At 39.0% G+C, this 25,220-nt stretch overlaps 1 protein-coding gene and 1 long non-coding RNA gene across 4 annotated transcripts; one reads left to right on the top strand and one right to left on the bottom strand.

Annotated features, from left to right (window-relative positions):
- Positions 1-21: 21 nt before the first annotated feature.
- On the top strand, positions 22-23,888 carry lrrc9 (leucine rich repeat containing 9). Its single transcript, XM_088432893.1, has 32 exons — positions 22-240; positions 1,329-1,409; positions 1,515-1,733; positions 1,836-1,976; positions 2,058-2,121; positions 2,202-2,272; positions 3,269-3,451; positions 4,558-4,713; positions 4,794-4,951; positions 5,066-5,197; positions 5,273-5,452; positions 5,520-5,631; positions 5,712-5,847; positions 5,934-6,059; positions 6,150-6,250; positions 6,497-6,682; positions 6,758-6,877; positions 6,964-7,155; positions 7,250-7,375; positions 7,588-7,728; positions 7,800-7,977; positions 8,052-8,272; positions 9,280-9,402; positions 9,483-9,613; positions 9,717-9,825; positions 9,910-10,043; positions 11,348-11,484; positions 13,397-13,614; positions 14,472-14,540; positions 17,764-17,883; positions 21,791-21,962; positions 23,581-23,888. Exons 1-32 carry the CDS (start codon positions 196-198, stop codon positions 23,673-23,675), a joined length of 4,377 nt encoding a protein of 1,458 aa, XP_088289019.1. The 5' UTR covers positions 22-195; the 3' UTR covers positions 23,676-23,888.
- On the bottom strand, positions 16,802-23,783 carry LOC148412965 (uncharacterized). Of its 3 annotated transcripts, none has more exons than XR_015867758.1 (5): positions 23,497-23,783; positions 21,763-21,860; positions 17,929-18,007; positions 17,732-17,863; positions 16,802-17,616 (listed from the first exon to the last, which is right to left on the bottom strand). It is a non-coding gene; the product is annotated as an uncharacterized LOC148412965 (long non-coding RNA). The 3 variants fall into 3 exon arrangements; XR_015867759.1 differs by having other exon boundaries at positions 17,929-20,961; XR_015867757.1 differs by having other exon boundaries at positions 17,929-21,672.
- Positions 23,889-25,220: the final 1,332 nt, after the last annotated feature.

Below are 25,220 nucleotides of genomic sequence, written 5' to 3' on the forward strand. Positions count from 1 at the left end.
GGAATTGTCAGGTCTGCAGAAATACTGATGAAAGTCGTTTTTCTTTTAAAAAATGATAAAAGTTGAAAAAGAATACAAATAATTGCCTGTTGTCCGTGTAGTGGAAAATCGTGTTTTAGCGCCCTCGCGTGGCCAATCAGTCTACGACATGTTTCAAAATGGCTCCCTAGCAACCAGGCAGCCAGGAGGGCAAACATGACGTTAAGTGAGCAGAGTGGACAAAGTTTTGTTGGACTAAAGGTACGCAACATTTTCTGTAGAGCTTCGCTGCTCCTTAAATCAATACTCACGTTATTAGGTATCATTCATTGGCTGTCTCTTAGCTTTAATTTGAAGTCGTTCTAGGATAAATGTGTTGGTTTTCACATCGATACAGTCAGGGCAGCAAATATCAAGCACTGCTATACATGTACAACCTAAATTACACCATTTGTAATTTATCGTCATAATTTATTCGCAGTTGTCCTATCCCTTCATTTTTGGAGTGGTTTTTTTTCGCATCCCCGCACTGTTGAACGAATGAAGCCAAATTTGATTAGCTCAACATACAACATCTTTGCATGATGCTTTTTATGCAAATGCTTTGTCATTAGACCAAGCTGTATGAAAAGATTCGGAAACAAGTCACTGAGGGCCCAGCCACCAAATGCATTGCTCGACCGCCCGTTGCAAATTAAATGTAGTCACGTCAAAACTTCCGCGATGGGCTTCATTATGACATCACTATTCAGTCCCGTCGATGTCATGACATTTTTCTTTTCGTTGCCATGGGAACTGTGTGACGTTGATACCAAAAGGCCGCACGTAATACGCGATCAATGCTTGTGACGCTTGCGTGTATTTAACCATTTGAGCTAACCCGACGTAGCGGGCTCACAGGAATCCATTAAATGTTACAACTTATTACAATCACGTATTTATTATTTGGGGATGATGTGATGGTAAATAGAGAAAGCCGGGAGCGACCATCCTCTTACGATGTTTGACGCCAAACGGCTAAGTAATCTCAAGTGATACATTGTTATATATCGTTTGTGTGAAATCAGTTAAATTGTTTTTATTAGTTGCTGTCGGATTTAATAGGACGATACAGCATATCACAGGGAAATATTCAATTTTATGGAATACATGAATAGAGTGGTTATTTGCAGTATAAGATTCGCTGTTTTAAATTAGTGGGAATGTGTTGTCCACAATTTAAAACGTGTAGTCGATTAAATCATTGGGAGTGTCAGTATCAAATTCCATTCAGCTATTTTTCAATGGGAATTGTTTTGTGTTGCTTTGTACTAACAAGTGAACCTGTGTTTTTAAAACTACATTATCAGATGGAGCCGATTTCTGTGCAGAAGGGTGTGCGAAGAAATTGTAAAAAGCCATGCCGTGATGAGGAGGTGGTCCGAGAGCTGGTCAGTGAAAATGATTATTGCCTTTTAACACTAAACAACAGGTTGTTTGATGCAGCCCTCTTATTGGATTTTGTGAGAGCATAAGCATTCCCCATTCCCCAACAGTGCATGGCCAATGGACTTTCCTATGATGACCTAGCCACAGAGGCGTCCACCGTTACGTCCCTGGAGGTCATCTTGAGTGGTTTTCCTCGGATGGTTGGCTTTTCCTACTTTCCAATGCTCCGTCAGCTTCAAATCTTGGGCCAAAACATAAAGCGCATCGAGGGACTGGAAAGCTGTCCGTTACTCCAGGAGCTTTGGGTTGTCGAGTGTAAGGTGACTGTAAGTGAGTTTCCTATATTTGTAATACTTGACTGCAAAAATAAATGCTACACTTCCGTAATCTGATGCACACATTCTGCTTTTTCTCATTGTCTCTGACAGAAAATAAATGGACTGCAGCACTGTCTCGATCTGAAGAAACTCTACCTGTACGATAATAGGATATGTGAAATAAAGAATTTAAAATTGCATGTCGGCATAGAAATCCTGTGGCTCAACAATAATTACATATCCCAGATACAGGTTTGCAGAACTCAGAATTTGTATGCAAGTCATCTTAATCATGATTTTATTTATGGAATAACTGTTTTCATCCTCGTCAAGGGCTTGAACACACTTCAGAACCTGCAAGAACTGAATCTTGCGAACAATAACATACAAAAGATCGGTAAGCTATTTTCTGTCTTTCTTGAACCGTTGGGAAAATAAAATACTTCAGCTTTTTTTTCCCCCTGTTCCACTTTCTAGGGGAAGGCCTCGTTAACAACGTCAAACTTCACACTCTCAATTTGTCCGGCAACAAGATTAGCTCCTTTAAGGTGAGACAACTCAGAAGATACTTATTTTTACTCTCTGTAAAGATTGTTTTCATCCTCATGTGGGCTTAGTTTTGGCATGTTCATGTTCATTAGTGCCATTGGGTGGATAGTTTGAGTCATTTATTATGGTAGTACGTTAGCAGGCCACGCGGTGGCGCCTCTCTCATGCGTTATGTCAATTTCTGGACATTTTCATTTCACGTATAGAAAATGGATGGATGGATGGTTTTATATCCGTCCGCTCGAGTAACGCGTGGCATAGCTAAGGGTTATTGTTAGAATCTACAGTTCTCTTTTTCCTAATGCTATCCAAGAGCACACGGGCAAGGCCAGCCACTTGTAAGAAAAATAAAATAATTTCACTTTTCTAATTTTGGTGAGCCCATCACAAACAGAACAGCATTTATTAATTGAAAAAAATGTGCTCATATACTTGAAATAAATCAAGTGTGATTTTGATATTTAACCAAGATAAAAAAAAAGAGAGAGACAAGAAGTTAAAAAAAATACAAAAATAAAAATTCACAGTATAACAGGAATACCATCTCTGGGTATTTACAAATGAAATCTCACAGGGAATTTCAAATTAAACGCTTTAATGTTTATTTCTTATATAATTGTTAATTATCACGATATATTTGAATATGGATTTTTATTCCAATAGGAAAGACACAAATCTGGAATCAAGTCTAGAAAATTTTGTTTTGTGAATAATAAAAAATGGCAATTTTAATTAAATCGCAAAGACATATTTTTGGTTTCTCTTAAGAATCCAGACATTGATCCATCCATTTTCTTTAGCTACTTATCCTCACTAAAGTTATTCAGGTTTTTCTGTTTAACCTCAAAGTGCGCACAAGCCAAATTTTGAGTTAAAGTAAGTTTTGTTTTAGACTTGCCATTTGTTTTGCCAGCCCCCTTGTGATTCTTGATTTTGAAAATTTTGTTTCTGTCTGTCAACTTGTGTTTGTGTTGTTGTCTGTGTTGTGGTATTAGGAGTTGACCCGGCTAACCTGTCTGTCCCAACTGAGAGATCTGGCGCTGAGTGACTTTGCATCCATCCCAAACCCGGTGTGTCAGCTGTGTAACTATGCCACACATGTGATGTTCCACTTGCCCTTGCTCTCATTTCTCGACACCTACGACGTCTCCAGCACGCAAATCACCGAAGTAGCTGAGGTAAGAAGAGAAGCCCAATTTGAACAAATCTGTCTTTAAGGGCCTTAATTTGGTATTTTGGCATCCGTGCGCGTTGCCGTGCTTCTGATGCACTCATAATTTGGTCAGAGAAAGTAGACTACGCTTGTCAGAAAAACATCTTAAATTTGGTGTTGCAAGTCTAGCTTATTGTGTTTTTGAATTTGGTTGACCAAAATTCCAGCGACTATGGCATAGCTCGCCCCTTGCAGTGGGGGGGGGGATTATTGAATAAATCAATTAATTAAATGATTAGAATCATTACAAGTTGAAATACATTTTGATAGCACAGCTTTTAGAGGACAGGGGAGAGTAAACGACGCATGGTCGATCCCTTCCATTTATTCTTAAAATAAATTCATTTATATATGATATCTGTCCACAGAAAAATATTAAACATAAAGTGTCCTGTTTTGGGGTTACAGTGGAGATCTGTTCACAAAAATAATAATTAACTTAATATTTAATAAATGTGTCCACAAAAAGTAATCAATATAAATTCTCAATGTTCTCAAGTTTGTCCACTAAAAAATATTCAACATAAAGTTTCATGTTTTGGGATTACAGTCGGGATGCGTTTACAAATATAAATCATTAACTTGACAGGTAACGAGAGGTGGCACCAAACAAGAAGGATCGAACCATTCTAGTATGAGGGGAATTCTGGCATTTTACAAAAATGAAATTAAATAACCTACTGAACAAAAAAAATTGTTTTTTTGATCTTATACCCCCATTAGTACCCTCATTTGAGAACCACTGGTCTAGCAAAGTACCAAAGAGAGAAAACTCCATCCAGGCGCTCATATAAACTGCACACTTGGCCACATCTGTGCCTGAATGCCAAAATAGGGCCCTAAATGTAATTTCTAAATATTACATTCAAGTGAGCTCTATGCGAGGGAAAATGTTTATCAACTGCTTCCTCCGAGTTGATTTAGTTGAGTTGCCCTAATGGTTATTTAGATTAAAATTTTACAATTTTTTTTTTTTTTTTTTTAATCCCAAGCTTTGGGTGGAGCATTTTGCACTGCAAGTTTTCATTCTTGTATTTGAAGGCTTCCAGGGTGACATGTGCTTTCTTTTAGTCCACTGTAATGAAGAAGATGATGTTTTACAACATGTGCGTGCGCCTCCCTCGACGGGATTTCACAGAGACGTTGCTGGGCCTTAACAAGAAGAAGAACGTCGCCTTGGAGTCACCTAAAGAAAGCATTCGGGCACTCAATTACACCTTAAAAAATGTAGGTACGCCTCCAGAAAGCTCTTCATTGATGTCATAAGTGTAGGTTATTGACTTGTCATCCTTGCCGCGCATCCCCAGCTTGAGCGTTGTCTTTGTAAGAAGCCTTTACAAGATGCATACCTGAAAGAAGATTTAAGCACGAAAGGTGACAACTGTGAACCCTCCGCAGAGCAAATACTGAGAAAGCTTGACGTACTACAGCTGAGACTGGCTGCTTGGACCAGGAGGCTACATGAGTTAGTTTGTGGAGTCATATTTAGAACTGACAGGATGTCAACTTTTGTGTATTTTCTTCAAAAGCGTGTCATGTTTTTAAAGTAGAAAAATGGTCCCGCTTTCTCTTTCTTCAGAATTGAATGCTGGTATCAACACTATGTGTCCCAAGCCACAGAAATGATGGAGGACACTGTATACTTTATGTCGGCCGAGCTCCACAGTGTTGGAAATATTCGCCTGGAGGAGGGCACCTCCACGGACCCATGGTACTGTACTTTTATGTTATCGCGCTATTGTACGAGCCCCACTTTATCGAGCTCGTATGTTTTTCCCTCCGACAGGTTCACATCCTGTTACGACCTCCTGATCTCTCGTTTTTCTCTCTCGGATTTCATGGGTCTCGGTGTTACCGGCATCAAGATCAACAGAGTTGTTCGCGTTCACAACAGCGGGCTGAGGCTTCGCTTTAAGAACAGACTTCAAACCCTGCTGGCCAGGGAGGATTCTGCCAACTTAGTGCAGTAAATCAGCAAACCGATGTTTAATGTGTTTCTTCGCTATGCATATTAACGCAAACATTTCACGTAGGAATTATAAGAGGCTGCTTGAGCACTTGTTCTACGTCGGTGACTCGGACCAAAACCGTGAGGACTTGTTGAGCATCTTGGAGGAAGGCTTCAAATCAGCAAAAGAATATAAGGTGCTTTACATTTGACTTTTTAATCAGAAATTTCCATTCAAATACAGCAATGTTCTATAAGTGTTTTCTCGTCTAAACAGGCCCTTGGAAAAGAAGCAGCAATTCCTTTAACCAACAGCCTGATTGTGAGCGAAAAGCCAAGAATTGAATATTTACGACGACGTAATGAGCAAGACTGCTCAGTGAAAAGTACAGATAAATTCCCTTTCAGATCCGGTGTGTGAATTTGCCTCAGAATATGGAAAATGGAATCAACGTAGCTGTAAGTAACAATGGGTAAATGCTACATGTTTATCCTGTAGGCAGAGTTATCGTTTGCAAAGTGTTTCTGGGCAACTGCCTTCCAATCAGAGAGGGTGAACAGATGCACAGAAGAGCCTATCCCCGCGCTTCCTCTGTATATCGCAATTTGTACAACAAGCATCAAGGTACATCACTCACTGTGTGAAAATGCAAACAAATCTAGATTTTTTTCATTTGATTTTGCCTCCGTTTTTTTTTTTTTTTTAAAAATCCAGGTGGATTACACACTACCATTCCCAAAGGAAGACAGTGGTTTCTTTTTGACAATGACCTCGTCTTGCCCGAGTACATGATTTGTTTTGAATATCTCACTGGAGTAAGTAACAGTATCTGAATTTACTTTTTTTTTTTTTTTTGGGCAAACCCAGTAGGGGTACGCATATCCCTGTTGGTACATAAAGGCTCTTCAGGGGGTATTAGCAAATAAAATGTTATGTTTTTCAAAGGATTTTACTTTTCAAATGTAGACCAATCACGGTAAATTGAATTTGTACAGCAATTATTCTGGATGTACATCATGAATCGGCTTCATTTTGCAAATAACGGTGCGTGTCTTTCAAAGGGCAGTGAACAGCCAACACCACTAGATGAATGCAGGACTGTCCTTGATCCTCCCACCTATGAGATCTCAGTGGACAAGCAAGCTATGAACATGGAGCCTGTTCTGGACCCGCCGTCCAAGTTGTCGAATTTGAACGAGGCGGTTCTCCTGAATGTGACGGGCGCCAGATTCCTCCGTGACATCACTGTAAGGTTTCTTTTTAGAACGAAGGTCATACTTTCCCACTGAGCTGTTGTTGACCGTATGTTCACTCAATGTAAGGTGCTGAACCTTCACAATAACAGTCTGACCAGTCTAAAGGAGATTTCCTCCCTCATGGCTCTTCGCCATCTCACCCTCAGCTTCAATGAGCTCACCAGCCTGAGTGACATTGCTCACATGGTACTGAATCATACAAGTCACACTCAAGCGGTGTTTTAACTCAGAAATGTTGTGAACTGTCGTTCTCATTATGTCTCCCTTTCCAGCCCAATCTTGAGTTTTTAGATGCCAGCTTCAACCAGCTTGTGAGCCTTGATAGTCTACAGGACTTAAAAAAGCTTCATCATCTTGATGTTAGCTGGAACTTGCTAACCAACGCCAGCAAAGAATCCACTGCGCTCAAAACACACGCACCTGCTTTGAAGATACTGGAAACAAAACAGAACCCTTGGAATAAGGTGTGTACTGTTATATAGAAATGAAACGACATGTTTTAGAAATTTAAGAGATATTTAAAGAGTGTGTACTGAAATGTTGTTTTGTGTTTGGCAGCCAGAGGAAGTCCGGATGACAATACTGAGCTTTGTGACGACTCTCACAAAACTGGATGGCACAATAGTTACAGAGGAAGAACTTGTTAACGCTGCTCAGAAGACGATTAGAAACGTCATTACCCAGGTTAATATTTAGGACTTATTAATGCTTCTCAAAGATGGAGAAACATTGGAAAAACAATGAGCAACACTGAGCACTCTTCTCTTTACAGATATTTTGAAAAAGCTCTTGAAGTAGTGCATGTGATGTCAATGTGTAGTACAGTGGAGTAAACAAACATCCACATTTGAAACAGCTATGTTTGATTATAACGCTTGATATTTGTCTGCTGGCAGGAAATGCTTGTTGCTTACTCACATACCAACAAAGAGCGTCCCCGTAGTCTCAGCCTCGTGTCCACAGCCCATCTCCTCTCCAAGCTCATTCCGCCACCCAGAGTTTTACACCAAGACCTGGAGCCAGACTGGGCCGCAAAGGTCAGTCCAATCTGTGGTAATGTTCCATGCGTTCAATCTTCAAGTGCTGATGGCGGCTGAATTTGGAACAGATAACGTCTCTGAACCTTGACAACCAGAAGATTTGTCAGATGAGCCATCTGGATGCCCTGGTCAACCTACGCTGGGCTTCATTTAATAATAATTACATCTCTGAAGTGGAAGGCCTTGACTACTGCACTAATCTGGAAGAGCTCTCCCTCAATAACAACAACATCAGCACATTCCTCGGTCAGTCACACCGTGGTTTCACGTTGAAGCAAGACTTTGCGCGCGCACTGAATCCTCTGTTTTTCATCCTCTAGGTCTCTCACAACTGCAGAATTTGAGCAAGCTCAGCTTGGACGGAAATCAGCTGTCCTGCCTTGACGCCATCGTCCTCGACCAGCTACACAATTTGACCTTTCTGTCTTTGGAGAACAACATCATCAATTCCCTGCATGGCATCCAGCGATGCCGTGCGCTTCTGGAGCTTTATGCTGGCAATAATCATATTTCTGTGTCTAGGGATATCTACTATCTCAAGGTAAATTAGTCATTTAAACACCCATACGCACATACTGTATCTTGTCAAATCTTCGGGTGTTAAAAATTTTTTATATTCTTTACACTATTCAATTTCATTTTCCCTCCAAAACAAACTACCCAAACTATTATATGCACAAATCTTTATTTATAACTGTCTATTGTTTTCTTGTGATATTTTACTTAAAAAATACTGTAGTTCAAGAGACAATGTTAGCACAACACCCGGTTTATTTCTCAACCAAAATTTCTGTCATTAAATATTTGCAATTAAAGTACATACTGTACAAATATTTGACTACAAAAATTTTGTCTATGCACATGTTTTGTTCCACAAATAGACATACCTGAACATTAACAACAAAATAATATACAGTATATAAAAAGAAAACAATTAAGGCTACTAAAGGCGCAGATACGACGATGACCGCCATTTAAAGTGCAATTATATATTACATATATATGACAAAGAATATTTGTTTTGAAGTCGACACATTTGTTAAGTTTTTAACTTATAATGTTATCAATTTTTTCAAATGAGAACCTACCAACCAATTTGGGGTGTTCTGATGGATCAGTTTTTCTTTTGTTTTTTTCATTTTCCAAACTTAATGATCAAAACAGAGCTCCCAGCTAGTCCCAATTAAAAAATATAAAAAATAGTGTGAGCTAATTGATGTTAATGGCGCATCTCAGAAGGGTTGCAGTTAATGTTCTTTTACGCCAACTGTGCTTAAAATGTTAAAAGGTCTTTCACGTCAATGGTGCTTAACCTATTAAACAGGCTTTCAACGTGAGGACTTTATTCCAAGTCAGAGCTTGTAGTACTGATATAATACAATATTGGGTGGAGACTATTTTCGTAGCTCTGAGGAGCCATCTTTTTTTATTTGAAACATCTCACACCTCCCTCCCTCACAAATATATTGGGGTAGAATTTGGAATGTTTTTGTCAACAGCATTCTCTTATTAGGATGTTTCTAAGAACATCGTGCTGTTTGTTTGTAGGCTTTAGATAACCTCATCATATTGGATCTGCACGGGAATCCTTTGTCAGAGAACTTCAAGAACTATCGTATTTATGTGGTGTTCCACATGCCATCTCTGAAGGCCCTGGATGGAAGTGCAGTCGTACGTTTCCACAAACGATGGTGGATAGTGAAGTCGGGGTCATAATTGTCATCAAGTGCATTTTGTTTTAATCCCCCCAGGATGCGACAGAATGTGAAAATGCAAAAGCCATGTTTGGAGGACGACTCACGCCAGACCTAGTGGCAGAGAAATTGAGCCATTCAAATTACGCTAACATCAACAACCTCACGCTCAACTCCTGTTCCATCAGGTGCTCTTTTTGAATGAGCTACATTTGTAGGATGTGTATATGATTTTCTTTTTAAAAGAAAATGCTGATTTGAAAACAAAACAAAAAATCTTTTTCCAAACAGGAGTGTGGACCTTTCTCCTACAGACCTGTTTGTTAACCTACACAATATCAACCTTGATCACAACAACCTCACCTGCTTCTCCGGTCTAATCCACCTACCCAGTGTCAAGGTACAAAAAATGAGATGAATAACACCCTTTTGAGTCTAGGGCAAGATCAAAGAAAACATTTTTTTCCTCCCCTCCTTATTACAGGTCTTGTCTTTAAACCACAACCGCATTGAGTCCATCCTGCCAAGGCAGAAGACATTCCTAACAAACAGACAGATGTTACACAACAAAGTGCACTCCAGTGGCTATGGCCAACAGAGCTTATGTAAAGGGAGCAGGTAATTTGGCAAAATAGTTTTCCTTCTTGTATCAAGTATTGAAATCACGTTGCACAATCCGTGGTTTTAATCTTGCCTAAGGCTTTTTGGAGAGAGCGTGTTCTTCGCTGCAGCATAAGTTTTCTCCAAGTACAGGGTTTGCTTACCACTTCGTGCTTCACTTTTTGCGACTTCATTGCTTCACTTTTTTTTTCAAATAACCATTATTACCCGATGTACTGCAAGAATACACCAACGCTCAGTCCTAACGTGGAAGCAGCCTAGCACAATACTAAGTCTTGCTAGGCACAAATGAAGGCACTTTTGCTTAAAACTAAATCACTGTTTGTCTTATTATGCTTGTGGTTGTGAGTGGTAGAGCCGTGCTGAGGTAAACATTTAGATGAATCGTACATTTCTTTAAATACGTTGGGGTAAAAACGTGTGACTTACAGTATTATCTCGGACGTCTAAGAATAATGCATTTGTAATTCTCACAAATTGAGTGATTTCAAAATGATCGCCTTGGTAAGGAGGTGCCCACAAAGGGGCAAGGAATGGTCTTGGCCATATCTGGCTATCATGTAGTTCCACCCTTGCCGTGGACATTTAACTGTTTATAACATTCTATAACATATAGGATGTGGGATAAAGCAGGAACAAAGTGAAACAAATTCACAAGCAAAAATCAAATGCCACACAAAAGGTCTGATTTGAACCTTAATCCTGCTGCATGAATGACCAATAAAGAAGATTCAAAATGTAAAAAATAAAAAAATATAAAGAGAACTGAGTGTGTAGAATTTAAATAATTAAAATGGACTTTTGCCGGTTTGCAAGTGCCTATCTCACCCTGAACTGGTTGCCAGCCTATTGCAGTGCATACAGGGATGAACAACCATTCACGCACCCAATCACACCTAAGGACAATTTAAAGTGTCTAATACACCCTAGTATCAATTGTGGTGCACAATGTGATGGCATTGTTTTGTTTTTATAGTAAACATTTGACATGTTGTTGCCCTCTATAACCGTTAGAGGGCAGCACATACTAGCAAATTGAATTTTTTTGTTGAAAACAAACATTAATGCAGTACTGTCACTCATAGCTTATCAACAATTTTATTAATCTAAAAACGTGTTTGTAAAATCCTTCATGAAAAGTGCCACCAATTTATGAGCGTTATTGTGAAGTAGATGTTGTGTAAAGTCAAAACATCCTACTTGCTGTGATTGCAGTCAGTCGTTTACGTGAAATAAGGCAGTAGAGGGCAAGAGTTGTGTATTTAACCGGGCAGTTACAAACCCCCCCTCTCTTTGTGAAGGCACCTTGCCCCGACCATCATCCTGGAGCCTCTGATGAGCAACCTGGAGGTGCTGCATTTGAGTTACAATGGCATCTCCAATATGGCCAATCTGGAGCTCAGCAGGCTCACCAATCTCAAAACGCTCTTCCTTCAAGGTAGGTAAAAGTCTACTTGCGCCTGCCTGTGAAACGGTAAACAGTAAAAGCACTAAACTCAAAGCGAGGGGCATTGTGGGCCTCCCAACAAAGAAGCGGGTGACTTTTTTTTACAACAGCTTTTGATTGAGAAGGGCTGCATCATTGATTGGTGCCACAAAGGCCACTTTACTTTTCTCCCCTACATCACATTCGCTTGGTTGTCCCCTCTTTTTTACCGACTTGTTAAACAACAACAAAAAGTGTGGTGTTCATGTTCAATGGCTTCCAATAATTTGAAATAAGGGTTAGGAATTAAACCCCTGCCTTGTTTTTAATTAAAACTTGGGTCGACTACACTACTGTATTTTGAAGCTGGTCATCATTGTGATGCTTGGACAGCAAAGTTTTTTTAGACGGTGCCAGTATTCGTTGTAAAAGGTTTGAGAACCCCTAGCCTAGTCCATTGGTATGATTATGTACCTTTTATTTTGACACATTTAAGAACATAAGATTTTTCTCTTCTCTGAACGCCACTGTGAAATGTTTTCTTATCAAGGCTCCTGCAAGTACTTGAAATTCTTGAGTTTGAACATTTATAGAGTTTAAGTGCTTTCAAGAGGTTCTTTGAATTATGCCTTTGAAAGTAATTGTTGATAGTATTTGGGCAAATAGTTTTATAATTTGATGGAGAAATGAAAGCAAACTTATGGGGATAAACCTCAACATATCCTTTTATGTCAACTTAAATTTGAAGTGCCTTTGCCACTATGAGGCATAATTTTGTTTCAGTGAAATATAATAACAGTTTCAAGTGTAATAATGTGAAATATTTGTGAATATATCCAGTATGTATGTCATAACCAAAAGTGTTCGGAGTTTCCCATAGTTTTGTTTTACTAACTTTTCTGCTTTCAAAAGACTTTACATGTAATATAATCTGCAAAAAATGGATAATCATTTATACATTTCAAGGAATTTTATTGACCCTGCCTCTTTCTGCAGTGCTCAGTTACTATCTAATCTATTAGCTATTGAAAATAGGTGTTGAAAAGTTAATTTTGATTCATTACAAAAATCTTGTGATTAGTTAAAAAAATATATATCATGATTTAAAAAAAAAAAAATCCACCTGGACATCAATGCAATGTATTATGCTTTTATTTTGAAGTTGGCCTTCACAGTGGCAGTTGCTACCAGTTAGCTTTACTTCTCCTCACAATTTTTCTTAATGCCACATAACGTCCTTACCAACTTCAACATACCCCTATTAAAAAAATAATCAATATCTCATTAAGGGAGGAAATCATTAGTCACTTAGGCTGTCATTGTCCGATACAGCACAAGTCTCCAGACTTAGCGCTTAACTGAGGTGCTGTCAAATGTAGTTGGGCATTTCAAACTCAGAAGAAAAGTCCATCAATGTTATTAACGGGCAAATATCAAAATGTGTATAAAAGCGGACATATCAAGGAGACTGATGGGGGTGACACTTATTTTTTTTACTTAATTATAATAAATGGTCCCATCTAGTCATTTAGGTTTACGTACAAAACCTAATCAAAAAAGGCTTCCATCTTCCATTCTTGTGGTTGTGGGTATGTCTGACTCAAAATAAATGTGGGGCACATTTTCTGTGGAAAGGCAATTCAAAACGGTTAAAATGACACTTTAATGTTTCTTCTATCTGTCATTTTGTCTTGCAGACTCGAGTAGAGCCTATTCTTTGCACATCTATAGATTGAAGCAAAAATCATTGCCATCAAATAACTTGATTGTGTATCAATTTGTAGACGCAAAAATCTGAAACAAATGAAACCCACCCACAACTGTACACGTTTGAATTTGCCATTATTTTCAGTTTGAAGGTATTTGCTGCCAGAAATGTTAAATATTCGTAGTGCATGACACCTGCTCTCCAATCTCCTTCCAGGGAATGAGATCAGCCAGGTGGAAGGTTTGGAGGGTTTGCATCAGCTGAGGGAACTGGTGTTAGACAGAAACCGGATAAGGGGCCTGTACGAGAACTCTTTCATTTCCCAGAGTGTCCTACAGGAACTGCACCTTACAGAAAATCGCATCAGAGAGCTCAACCACCTCTACCCGCTTGTTGAGCTCCGCAAACTTTATCTCGGCATGAACAAGCTTCAGGTAAGCGGAAGCTTCCTACTCAATGACGACGCGAATGATTTTGTCTTTGACCGTATGTTGCCCTATGACTGACTGATCAGAGTGTCAACTTTATTTTTCACCTGGTCACTGGGATAGGCTCCAGCCCCTCGCAGCCTTGGGGAAAAAATATATTGAAGACGGTCTTGACGAAAACGCTTTTGTGGCCAATTTCTGTTTCCCATAAAATTTTGAGTAGCTGTTAATGATTGGTTGATATGGGCGAGTTAGCAATAGAACGCATTTTTCCCCGAGTGCAGCAAATTTATACATGGCGCATAGTAATCACGACTCATTATCCCCCACTGTGCAATGCGAGGGTTAGCATTAAAGGGGACTCCAGTGTGATTGAAGGTCAAGGCAGTGCGTCAGAACACAGAGGGGACAATCAGTCAAACGTGTAATCAGCTTCTCAGTCTCCATCTCCTTCTCACCGAGGGGGAGTGATTTGCACACTTTAGTCTGCCAATCCCTCTTACTTTCACCTATTGAATTAAGATGTAAAGTACGGCAGTTGTTCCAGCACACGAGTCCCGGCTGTGAAGGCGTCTCTGAATTCCAGCCAAGCCTGACCATCAACCTGGCAAAATGATGACTCTCCCCCTCCCTTCCTATTGCGCCGTTGCGTGTCCAAACTCTCATGCGATTAAACATGTAATCTCCTCCATCAGCTGCTTCTATCCTGCCTGCACCAAAAATTATGAAAGGTTTCAGCCCTCATACATATGCTACTGTTATCCCAAACACATCCGGCTTCCATCAGAAGGGCCCCAAGGTTAGGGAGGACTAAAGAAAAAAAAAAGCCTGCTAAATACTTTTCTCCCTCCCGATGTTTGTAGGACATCTCAGAGCTTGATAAACTGGAGGTTCTTCCCTCGCTGATAGAACTCTCCGTTGTTGGCAATCCGGTGAGTTTGTCCATTTTTTCCATAAATTAGTACATTCAGTGGACACACAATAATATTAACTCATTCAATTCCCGATATATATATTTGATATATTCAGATTCAAAAATTCAAAGAGATTTATTGTATAGCACGATTTATGTATAGCACGAAACCACATGAAATTTTTACTCTGTTCACCTCCCAAGCAGACCACATTCCAAATTAAACAAATAATCAATATTAGGAAAAAGAAAAGTCCTGAAGTTGCAGATAATGATATATGATAAATGATACTGTATATGATAGATATGATATGAGATGGATGGACTGTATATGATAGATATGATATGAGATGGATGGAATTTGATACATGATATGATATCAGATGGATGTTTTTTTTCAAGTGTTTTACACTAGTACTTAATCACAAAGTAATTGATTACTTTAGTACTTATTTCATGTAGTACTGTCCATTGTAAGACCCCCCCAACCCAAACACTTGAAAAAAACTGAAAATGTATTTATTCCTGTATGTAAGTGCCTGGGATTGAATAGCTGTTCCACCAAAAAAAAAAAAAACATGTTTTAGGGGCTGACTGAGTCAAAGATTTCCAAGTCATATAACATATATTCAGACATATGATGGGTGCTTGTCAGATGTTCACTGAAGAGTTTTGAAAATCTGCAACTCCAACACCAAAATTCATTCAATAGTATACAGGATATTTCAAAAAACATTTTGACAATTTGAAATATGAACATCTGAGTAACTGCATGTCCTTCAGAAGCAAATGGTATTCATTGTGTTTCATGTTTAAATTCCAGCAACATATTCAAATGGGTAAAGGTTTTATAACAGCGGTTTTCAAAATGCACACTGCCTGTGATGTGGCAGACGTTCTCCCTTTTGCCTTCCGCTTTGAATTTTTTTGTGCCATGTCTCAATTTGCTTTCCACTTGGCGCATTTGAATTTACAAATGCACACTGCGCACCAGTTTGCCTGTCTGTAGAAGTCTTAACACATAAAATTCCTTCCATTGTGGGTGAATGATATTCCTAACCTTGAACAAAAGAATTAAAAACAAAAAACATTAGGCTAAAGTTTAACATTAAATTTCTACCAAACGTTTTTGCCATTTTCAGCAGTAAAATGTACACATTTTTTCTATATTTTATTTTAAATGAATTGAATTCATTCTAAATTATGAATCAAGTACAAATAATGCCTTTAACCTAGTCTTGCAGTGTCAAACTCCAGTCCACAATGGCCCGTCCTGCATGTTTTTCAAGTCTTTCTTTGCAGCGCACATGATTCAGATAAGCTCCTGCAGAGCTCGCTGATGAGCTAATCATTTGCATCAGGTGTGTTGAAAAGACTTGGAAAAAATGCATAACACAGGCCATCAGACTTGGGTATTTAAATCATATTTTGCACTTGTTCAACATGACACCACAAGTGCTCAAGGTTTTTTTTGGGTTCGGTCATGTGATGTTTGTAATTTGAGCTATGATTGGTTGTTACTTGGGCCACGAGCGCATCTGATGCCATTTTCAGTAGACCGCAAACATGAAAAATTGTGGAATTTGGGATCATGGAATATGAAAATGATTTGAAATTTGGAATGGCATTGATCAATACAATGAATCACACAGAGATATTGAACAAACTAGAATTGAGTATAATTGAATATTAAATAAAATGTGATTCTTTTTCATTGCTTTTATGTAGAAATTTAGGGAAAGCAATTGCAGTAGGGATAAGCAGAGCAATTAATATTGGAATGTTTTAAATTGGTCACAAATGCGGAAATTAGGAGGGGAAAATAGACAGAATATTTGCCCTGAAAAGCAAATGAATAGTTTGTAGGTATAAAATGTGGAATAATTTAAAAAATGAACATTTGGAATGATTAAAAAAAAATGAAGACTTGAAATTTTGGAATGTTTTAATGTTGGAAAGATGGTAGGTTGAGAACTTTATAGTTGAAAAAAAATGGACTAAACTATTGGCAAAAATGTGTAAATCTTTGCTGAAAAAAATGAACTTTTGCTATTTTGGTAATGTTGAAGTTGATCACAAGGTGAAGTGACTTGAGGTGAAACATTTGGGTTTTGAATGGGTTTTTAATTTCTAATTCCCTCGCGGGGGTGAAAAACGTTTTGGGAAAAGCAAGACATTTTGTGATGAAAAAATAATCTTTTATGAGCAAATTGAAATGGTTTGGATCGATGAAGAAATCTCAACAAAATAGAAGAGCAAAAGGACACCAACAATCACTAATGCACTTTCAACGATTTATTGAACGGCACAAACGGGACTAGAAAATAAAAACACAAAGACTAGAGATGTGTTAACTGCAAATGAGCTCAGCAGTCAAGAGTCAGCATCAAGTGTCAAAACGGCCATTTCCTGAGATTGATCAAACGGGTGGATTTTTCTGCCTACCCAACAAATGCAACGTTATTCTAAATCCTATGTTTATACAAGTGGGGGTGCATAATATTGTAGAGATTTTTGGCTTGACTTCCAACAATGTTTAGCCCTATTAAACATTCCTGGCGTGTCTTCCGTTGAATTTGCGGCTCTTTGTAAACAGCTTGACGGAAAGCAAGTTTGCCGACTCACTTTCTCTGCCGAGACGATCCGCGGCACTGACCCAGTGCTGCTTTGCGCTCCCAAATTAAGCGATTACATGATGGGCCGTCTGCTGCGCCTCAAACTGGCCGGCATCGCAGACAAATCCGGTGACCAAATGGCGAATGCTGTTGGCCCGCTTACATCACCCATCTGGAGCTCGTGAATCAGGCGTGAGCGGGGCATGTTTGTACTGCGGCCCTCGGATGACGGAGGGCGGCCGCGGGGCCACGCTCAGCTGTGGCAGCCTCGTCGGCTCTGGATCCCATCCTCCCCCCCCCCTCTCGCTTCCCATCGGGGGTTAATCCTGCCAAGGGGCAGAGGCCAACCACCACCCTTGAGACGATAACTCCTGCTGTTTGACCACATGAGATCACTGCTTTGTCCGCGTTCCCGTGCCAAAATCTGTCCCCTCGCTTCTGGACTTTCACTGGCACTCACGTGGCTTTAAATGCCGTGGCCTGCAGTAATAAAGTTTTATGAGTGAACAAAAGGGAAATTTCACCCTTTTAGCTCTGCATCACAAATATCTCAGGGCGGGCGCCATCACAGTCAAAAAGCAGTCAGAGTGGTTACTCATTGATTTCTTTGTGACTTGTTGCTTTCAGGTGGCTCGCAACGCTCTCCACAGGCCTTCGGTGATGCGCAGTCTGTCTCAGTTGCAGGTCCTGGATGGATTGACGGTTACAATAGAGGAGAGGAACCGAGCTGAAATCGCAGACGTAACAGTGAGGACCACTCATGCCACCTAATAAGTGCATAAAAACACATACACGCATGTCTGCAGCTCAAGAGGCCTTGGTGTATCGCGTCACATTTCGGTGTCCAATCTGGAAACCTTAGCTGTGGGAACTGACAATATTGCATTAGATGTAAATTTACATGGAATTACAATATCAAGTAGGCATTGCGCTACTGTAGTCCAATTAAATACTGGTGGTCCATAATTAGAATTTTAAGGTTACAAATGGCGTGCAATCAACGAGGATGTGCAGTAGCAAAAGAATGAGGTGAGAGAACACTCCGTTATTTTGCATTGATTGACAACGATTCGATGTTCAATTTGTTCCTCACCTTGATGCAGATCATTATGTCATCCGAACATTTGTGGGTAATCCATCCATTTTCAGCAACCGCTTATGCTCACTGGGCTCCCTGGCTTGCTGGTGCCTATCCCAAATACTCTTCATTGTCACTTCCGGGGAGTCTCTCTAACAAGTCTATTTCTATTTTGAATTAAATGCTTTTAATTCGTGGATTCAAGCAAGTTGTGTCACAATGCTGCTCCATCATTTGTTTACAATGATGAGTGCGCCCCTCCCCTCACTCTGCTGAGTGAAGAAAAGTTAAAAACGTGGAATTTTCCACTTCCTGAACATTTTGGGTCAATATATTTTTCCTAAGGGAATGTTTGCTCTGGACATTTTAAAGACGATAGTGCCAAGACTTCAAGAAGTTTTTTTTTTTTCTCAAAAATAGGGATTTCAACTTGGTAACATTCAAAGTGCTGTCACTTTGTTATGGTTTTAAGGGGAGTAAGTGTACAATTAGAATATATCAGTATCATAATGGATGACACATTTTTTATTTACTTGTCTTGATACATAAAACTGTCCAAATCCTCAGAATTTCACCCTCTCAGCAGTTAATATTTTGATAGTTCTTGAGTCAACAAAAGCAAACCTTGTTGTATCACATAAAACAAGACAATTACAACAATGATTAGCATTTTGTTCTTATTATGTTACCGACCAAACCAGTAAACATCATAACAACTTTGTGTATTTTCTGCACTTTAGAAATGTCCTGTTTTTTAAAAAAAACTCTTTATAGCTAAAAAAAAAAAATATATATATATATATATATATATATATATATAGCTAAAGTTATTTTAGTATCCGAATTATCAGTTAATTGTAATCGACAAATTATTCAAATCAATATGTTTTTTTGCAGAGCAGTTTGGTAAATCATTGACTATTTGAAGAGCAATTTTCTAATTTTGTGAAGATTTGTTTGAATGCTTATCCCATGGAACTGAAGCAATAATTTTTCATCTTATTAAACAATAATAATGCATTATTATTATATTATTATTAGTTATTAATGTTTAATGCATTGATGGCCTTTATTCTGTTTTGAGTTTGAAATGTTTGACTGCATTTGAACGGGCTGTACCTCTCCTCACCAGCTACCAGAGACTTGGACTTGTCAAGCTAATCGAACGCAACCACCGCTCCGAGGAAAAACTTCAAAATAAAAGCCTGATAAGGCTATTGCATTGATGTCCATAAATTTGGTGTGTTTATTTTGAAGTTGGCCTATGTGGCGCGTTGTTGGCGGGTTTCCTGACATGAAAAAGCTGGTTTGAAAACAGCAAAAACGTAATTCATTCAATTTTAAAAATATCCGCCAAGATGGTTACATGGACCCATCTTGCAGATGTACACAGTATTGCAATACGGCAAAGGAAAAAGACTCGACAAAAGACAGAATATCACAAGACTGGGATCATTTCCCATTAAATTACCCTAAAAAAAAAAAAAAAAAAAACGTTCCATTATTGCAAAGGGACCACGGCAGAACTTCAGGAAATAAAATGCACTCATATGCAAAGACCATCTTGACATATGGGTCCATTGCTTGTCTTAGTGCACCACCTAGTGGCTGAACAGAAAAAAATAGTCTGATGCAAAGAATCACCTAACATTTTGTTCAAGATGGCCCCATTGGATAAAATGCACTCATACGCAAAGACCATCTTGACATATGGGTCTATTGCTTGTCTTAGTGCACCACCTAGTGGCTGAACAGAAAAAATAGTCGGATGCAAAGAATCACCTAACATTTTGTTCAATTAGTGCACCACCTAGTGGCTGAACAGAAAAAATAGTCGGATGCAAAGAATCCCCTAACATTTTATTCAAGATGGCCCCATTGGGGAGTCAAGGACATAAGAATGTGTGGTGTACACAATGAGTTGTCCAATTTGTCTACTCCACTTTGGAAGCCATCGCAAAAAGAATTCAGGGTATACCTAAGGATTTGGTCAATATGGCCACCCAGCTGGGGAGCTCTACAAGCATGAATCTGTGGTCAAACCAATGCAATGTAACTAATGCTTTGATCAAAATGGCCTCTCAATTGAGAAAGCCTACAAACAATAATCCCTATAATACATCATAATTTTCCCATGTTGTGCTACTCTTTAGCTGAACATTTTAACCTGTGCAGTACTTTGTCAATTCCTCTTTACACCAAAGGCATTTTACATTAAAGAGAACATGTTGAAAGATGACACTGATGCGGCTTAAATTTCACCCAGATGTCAATTGACAATGTCAAAGTTTAACATGCCACGACCACTTATCACACTACCGAGAGTGTGCCACCCCTTGGCTGAAATACTGCGAGAAATTATGGTCAAGAAAATGATCCAAAATGGTCAAAATACCGCAGGGAGATTGAAAGACAGTGACGCAAAAATGGTCAATATACTGCACGAGGGTTAAATCTAATATATGAACAGTCTTTTATGGTGTATGTTAGTAACTTATCATAGAAATTGATCCAGTGTATGAGCAGTATACAAATTTCACGCTCATGACCTATTTCACTCATTAGTCAGCCATGGATTCGTTAATCGTGTCTTTTGAATGAAAGGGGCCGTAGTAGAGATGTCCAAAAACTTTGCATTGTTTTGGGTCATTGTTCACGATGTGCTTTGATTTTGAATGGACAAACTTTGTTTGCTTCCTTTCATCACCGTCGTCATGGGTTTGTGGAGTAGGGGTGCTGCCCTATTGCTGATAAAAAAAAAAATACTTAAATTAAGCACATTAGTGAAAAAGGACCTTTAAAGACCAGAAATAACATCTAGCCTTCACATATTGTGCTTTACAATAATTACGCTGTTATATAGGCTTTTCAGATGACTTTATTTAATTTCAGCAATTTCAGAAATATTCCTGTAAACGTCGACAGTTTTGCAACCCTAATGGGCCTGATCATGCACGACTTAGTCCAGCACACACATGAACAGCATGCACACGAATGAGGGAAAAGCACAGATCAAACTCGGTCTTAGCAAACGTGTAATGAGTGGAGCGGCCAGCGCAGTAATTTTCCCGTAGCCCTGAATTAAAAGCAGCCTAAGCCTCCTGGCATCATCCTGCTGATTAGATGAAATGTGCCCGGCCGATAATGCACCAGTGGATTTACTCCCTATTAGCCAGGTCGCCGCGACCCCTCTGCCCCCTAATCGGACATGTGCAAATGACAGAGAGGAGATCCGGAGTTCTCATTAGAGCAAAACCCATAGAAATGCCATCTGAGTCTCTCCTGCGTTTACTTTTATTTTCATTTCAAACATTGTCATTCATGAGCAGTGTTGATGTTCCCCCACTGCTCTCTCATATGCGACACAACAAGCGTTCTATAATCAGCTGTCTTGTGTCCGGAGTGTTGATGAAGTGGACACACCACGGCGACAGTCGTGGAGAATGACAAGCTGTCGGCTTTTGATAGAGAAGCTCTTATTTTTCACTGACACCTAATATCTACTTTTCTGCTTGTACGCATTGACAATTTCTCTTTAGCCTGCTCACCTGATGCCTTTTTGATGTTTCTTTCAAGCTATGTGAAGAGTGTTGTTGTGGGGCTTCCGTCCTTGAAACGAGCCATCCCGGACTGATGACCTACATGCCTGTCAAAGGGATGTCCATGACGGGAATCCAGAGCCTCATTCACGGACACGACGTGCTCACAAGTAACAAGGAGGAATCCCAGGTTCAGTACGCCTCCAAAAGTAAGCCCCGGTTTTTGTTTTGTTTTGTTCACTGCTAGAATTCACCTCTGTGAGCTTGCTTTCAACGGGAGGAATATCTCAAGTCTGATTTATACTGTGAATTAGCACTTTATTCTCAATATTCTCACTTGTTCAAAAATCACATTTTTTAAAATTTTGTCTTAGAATCCTGGCACTAGACAGAATGCCGAGAATTTTCGGGGAATTTGTCTTTAAAGTCAGTTTTGTGACTGTCTTGAGCATAGTTTTAGAATCCTCAAAGTTGAGAAATCTGAAAATGTGAGAATTCTTAATTGAAAGGAGAATTGTTATTTCATTTCCTGCGATAATAAAGTTATGTTACTAAATTAGAGGTTTAGGCCCAGTTTAGAACAAAAATGTTGGCAGAGTTCTCACTTTTATCCCAGAATTCTGTCTTAGAATTCTCACTTTATTCTCAGAATATGCACTGTATTCTCAGAAATCACATTTTGGAGTCAGATTTCTGACCAGTATTGGAATTCTGACTTAACACTAACTTTCTGAGAACTTTGGTCAGAATTTTCTCAGAAATCGGTCAATATTTAGCATTCTCAGAATTTGAAGTTGAGGATTCTGATAAGAGTGACAATTTTCAATTTATAGTGAGGGTTCTATCTCTAAAATCAGAATTCCTCAAATTCAGAATTTTGACTTTAAAATCAGAATTCAGACTTTGAAGTTAGGTTTCTATCAGTCACTTGAGCAAGAGTGTTTGGTGTTAAATATTAACCACTGTAATTTACAGATAACAGTGTTAAATATTAACCACTGTAATTTACAGATAAGTCATAAAATAACATTGACATTATCCTCAGGATACTCACTTTCTGCCAGAATTCTGACAACCATGTGAGAGTTCTGAGAATAAAGTCAGAATTTTGACTTTAAAAAAATCAGAATTCAGACTTTGATTAAAACTACAATCACTTTATCAAATAGTATTTGGGGTTGACTATGAAACCACTGTAATATACACGTAATCTATGTCAACAAATTTACATTGTCAAATCTCCGTATTTTAAAAAAATCTAACTTTAGCATCACCTTTTTGAAAATATTCACCATTCTGACAGAATTCTCATCATTCTCACTTGATTTCTTAGAATTCTCACTTTCAGAGTAGTCGATAATCAAGTGGGGACTTTGCTGATGTCACAATTCTGACTTAAAAGTGATAGAACTGTATTCTTGGAAATCTGATTAAAGTCAGAATTCCCACTTTAAGTCCGAATCTGAGAATAAAGTCAGGAGGACTCTGATAGTATTACTCAAGTCAGACTTCTATCAATTCCCTTTATCAATAGTAATTATCAATACTAGTTTTAAATTCTCTTTTAAACTCTCACTTTATTTTCACAAATTAAGAATAGTCAAGATTTCTGACAGGATTATGAAAATCAAGTCAGAATTATTATTTACAAGTGAGAATTCTAACTTTCAATTCAAAAACTTCACATTGAATGTATAAAAAATAAAGTCCAAATTCTGAGATAAAAGTGAGAAGTTTGCTAACCTTTTTTTTTTCCTTCACTCGCCTCAATCCTTTTCCGGTTTTAAATCACTGAACGCGGCACTCTTTTCTTCTCCCCAATCCCAGACAAGAAGGCCACCGAAAAAAATCCTTCAACCTTTCATGCCGAAGTGAGCTCCAGACAAGCCCGAAAAGCAAGAAACAACTTGATAGCACCATGATCCCTTCCTTATTCAATGGGAGAAAACCACTTCTACAGTAAAAAAAAGTCAAGTACCAGGTTGATTAAATTCTACACGTCTTTTGTTTTATACTGCGACAAAGTCTGTTTCAAATACATCTAGACTCATCATAAGGTATTTAGAGCAGATTTCTTTATGATTTTTCCTTTATACACCATCATAATGAATGTAAAATAAAGAATGAAGATGTGATCAAGGGGTTAAAGTTCATTTGGGAGATTACAGAAATGCACCTTCAGTTAGTAGCCAGATATGGAGAAGAAAAGGAACACGTTGGAGTCTTAAGCAGATCTTGTGTCCAAATTGTTATGTAGAATTGGCCCAAAAACATAAAGAAAAATAAACATCACAGACCAGCACCGTTAGCAATTAGCTTGCTTTAGAAGGGGCGTGCGGTGCACCCGTTTTAAATGCATTTTGAATGTCTGATTCATATTCAGACCACACATTTGAATGACTAACCATGGTAATCTGAGGATGAGAGGTTTTCGGTGTCACTTTTGCTGTTATCCCAAACAAGTGAGAGGAGGGGGCCCGCCGCAGATGAAAGGAGGCCTTTGAGGTTGGCATGCTCACATCCACTGGATCAGATGCATCCCCAACAAGTGGATAATCCAGCTTTAGCACACCTCTCTGCGGACAATAATCTGCAATCACTCAGATATAGATGTAATCTTGAGTGAGGTCCAAATGGATTTCAGAGATTGTCAGCTTCATCATGTTAGGCCCCCCTCCAAAAAAAAAAAAAAAAAGGCATCCGCAATGTCAGCAAATCCTATGGGCTGTAACTGGAAATGAATCAGTCACCTTGTACATTAGGAAGTTATATCCGTGGACACAATTATATTTTTCCCTAGTATCCTTTGACGTGAATTTAACGCAAAAGACCAACTGATAACAGACTACCCCTTTGGACTGGGCCCTAGCAGCGGAGCGCATAGTTTTCCTTTCTTCCCTGTTAAATTCAATGCTAAAATATTCATTTAAAGTGTAGCTAATGCTTGCTTACTGTATGTTTGCCGCCAGTATTCCCCGCGTAGGGGGTACAATCTTGCAGATCGCATTTCCGGGTGACAAAAATGGCAAAACTCTGCTGAAACAAGCTCCTCTAATGCATGTACTTAACTTCACTTAATTTGCGTTAACTCCCGGCATTAAGCGGGGCTAATGACTGCAATTGAGTGCAACGTCATTACCTTGCTCTGCACGCCTGACATGAAAATGGCAGCTGATGGGACTTATATGCACAGATTTGGGGGCTCAGCTCAGGCGCGCTAATGCATGAGTATTACACAGGATAATTGCACATCATGTTTGTGTAGCACGGTTGCAGTATGGATTCGTATTAAACTTTATATGTGATCTTGTGCAATGTTACATTAATGCTGTGCTTGTCAATTATATTTTGCAAAGTCCCCCCACAGACTTGACTATTTACTAATACCGAAGTCTATGCCTCCCCTAGGAAAGAGAAAACCTGTCGCGCCCCCCCACTTTCTATGCTGATTGTAAATATGATATATA

Source organism: Hippichthys cyanospilos, chromosome 14, assembly GCF_059441005.1.
Source record: "Hippichthys cyanospilos isolate Australia breed blue-spotted pipefish chromosome 14, RoL_Hcya_1.0, whole genome shotgun sequence".
Lineage (NCBI taxonomy): Eukaryota > Metazoa > Chordata > Actinopteri > Syngnathiformes > Syngnathidae > Hippichthys > Hippichthys cyanospilos.

Excerpts from the sequence above, each read along its gene's own strand:
- lrrc9 (XM_088432893.1), top strand. The coding sequence starts at position 196 with ATGACGTTAAGTGAGCAGAGTGGACAAAGTTTTGTTGGACTAAAG. Across the intron at positions 7,729-7,799 it reads AGCCAGACTGGGCCGCAAAG|ATAACGTCTCTGAACCTTGA; the intron begins GTCAGTCCAATC and ends AATTTGGAACAG. Across the intron at positions 7,978-8,051 it reads CAACATCAGCACATTCCTCG|GTCTCTCACAACTGCAGAAT; the intron begins GTCAGTCACACC and ends TTCATCCTCTAG.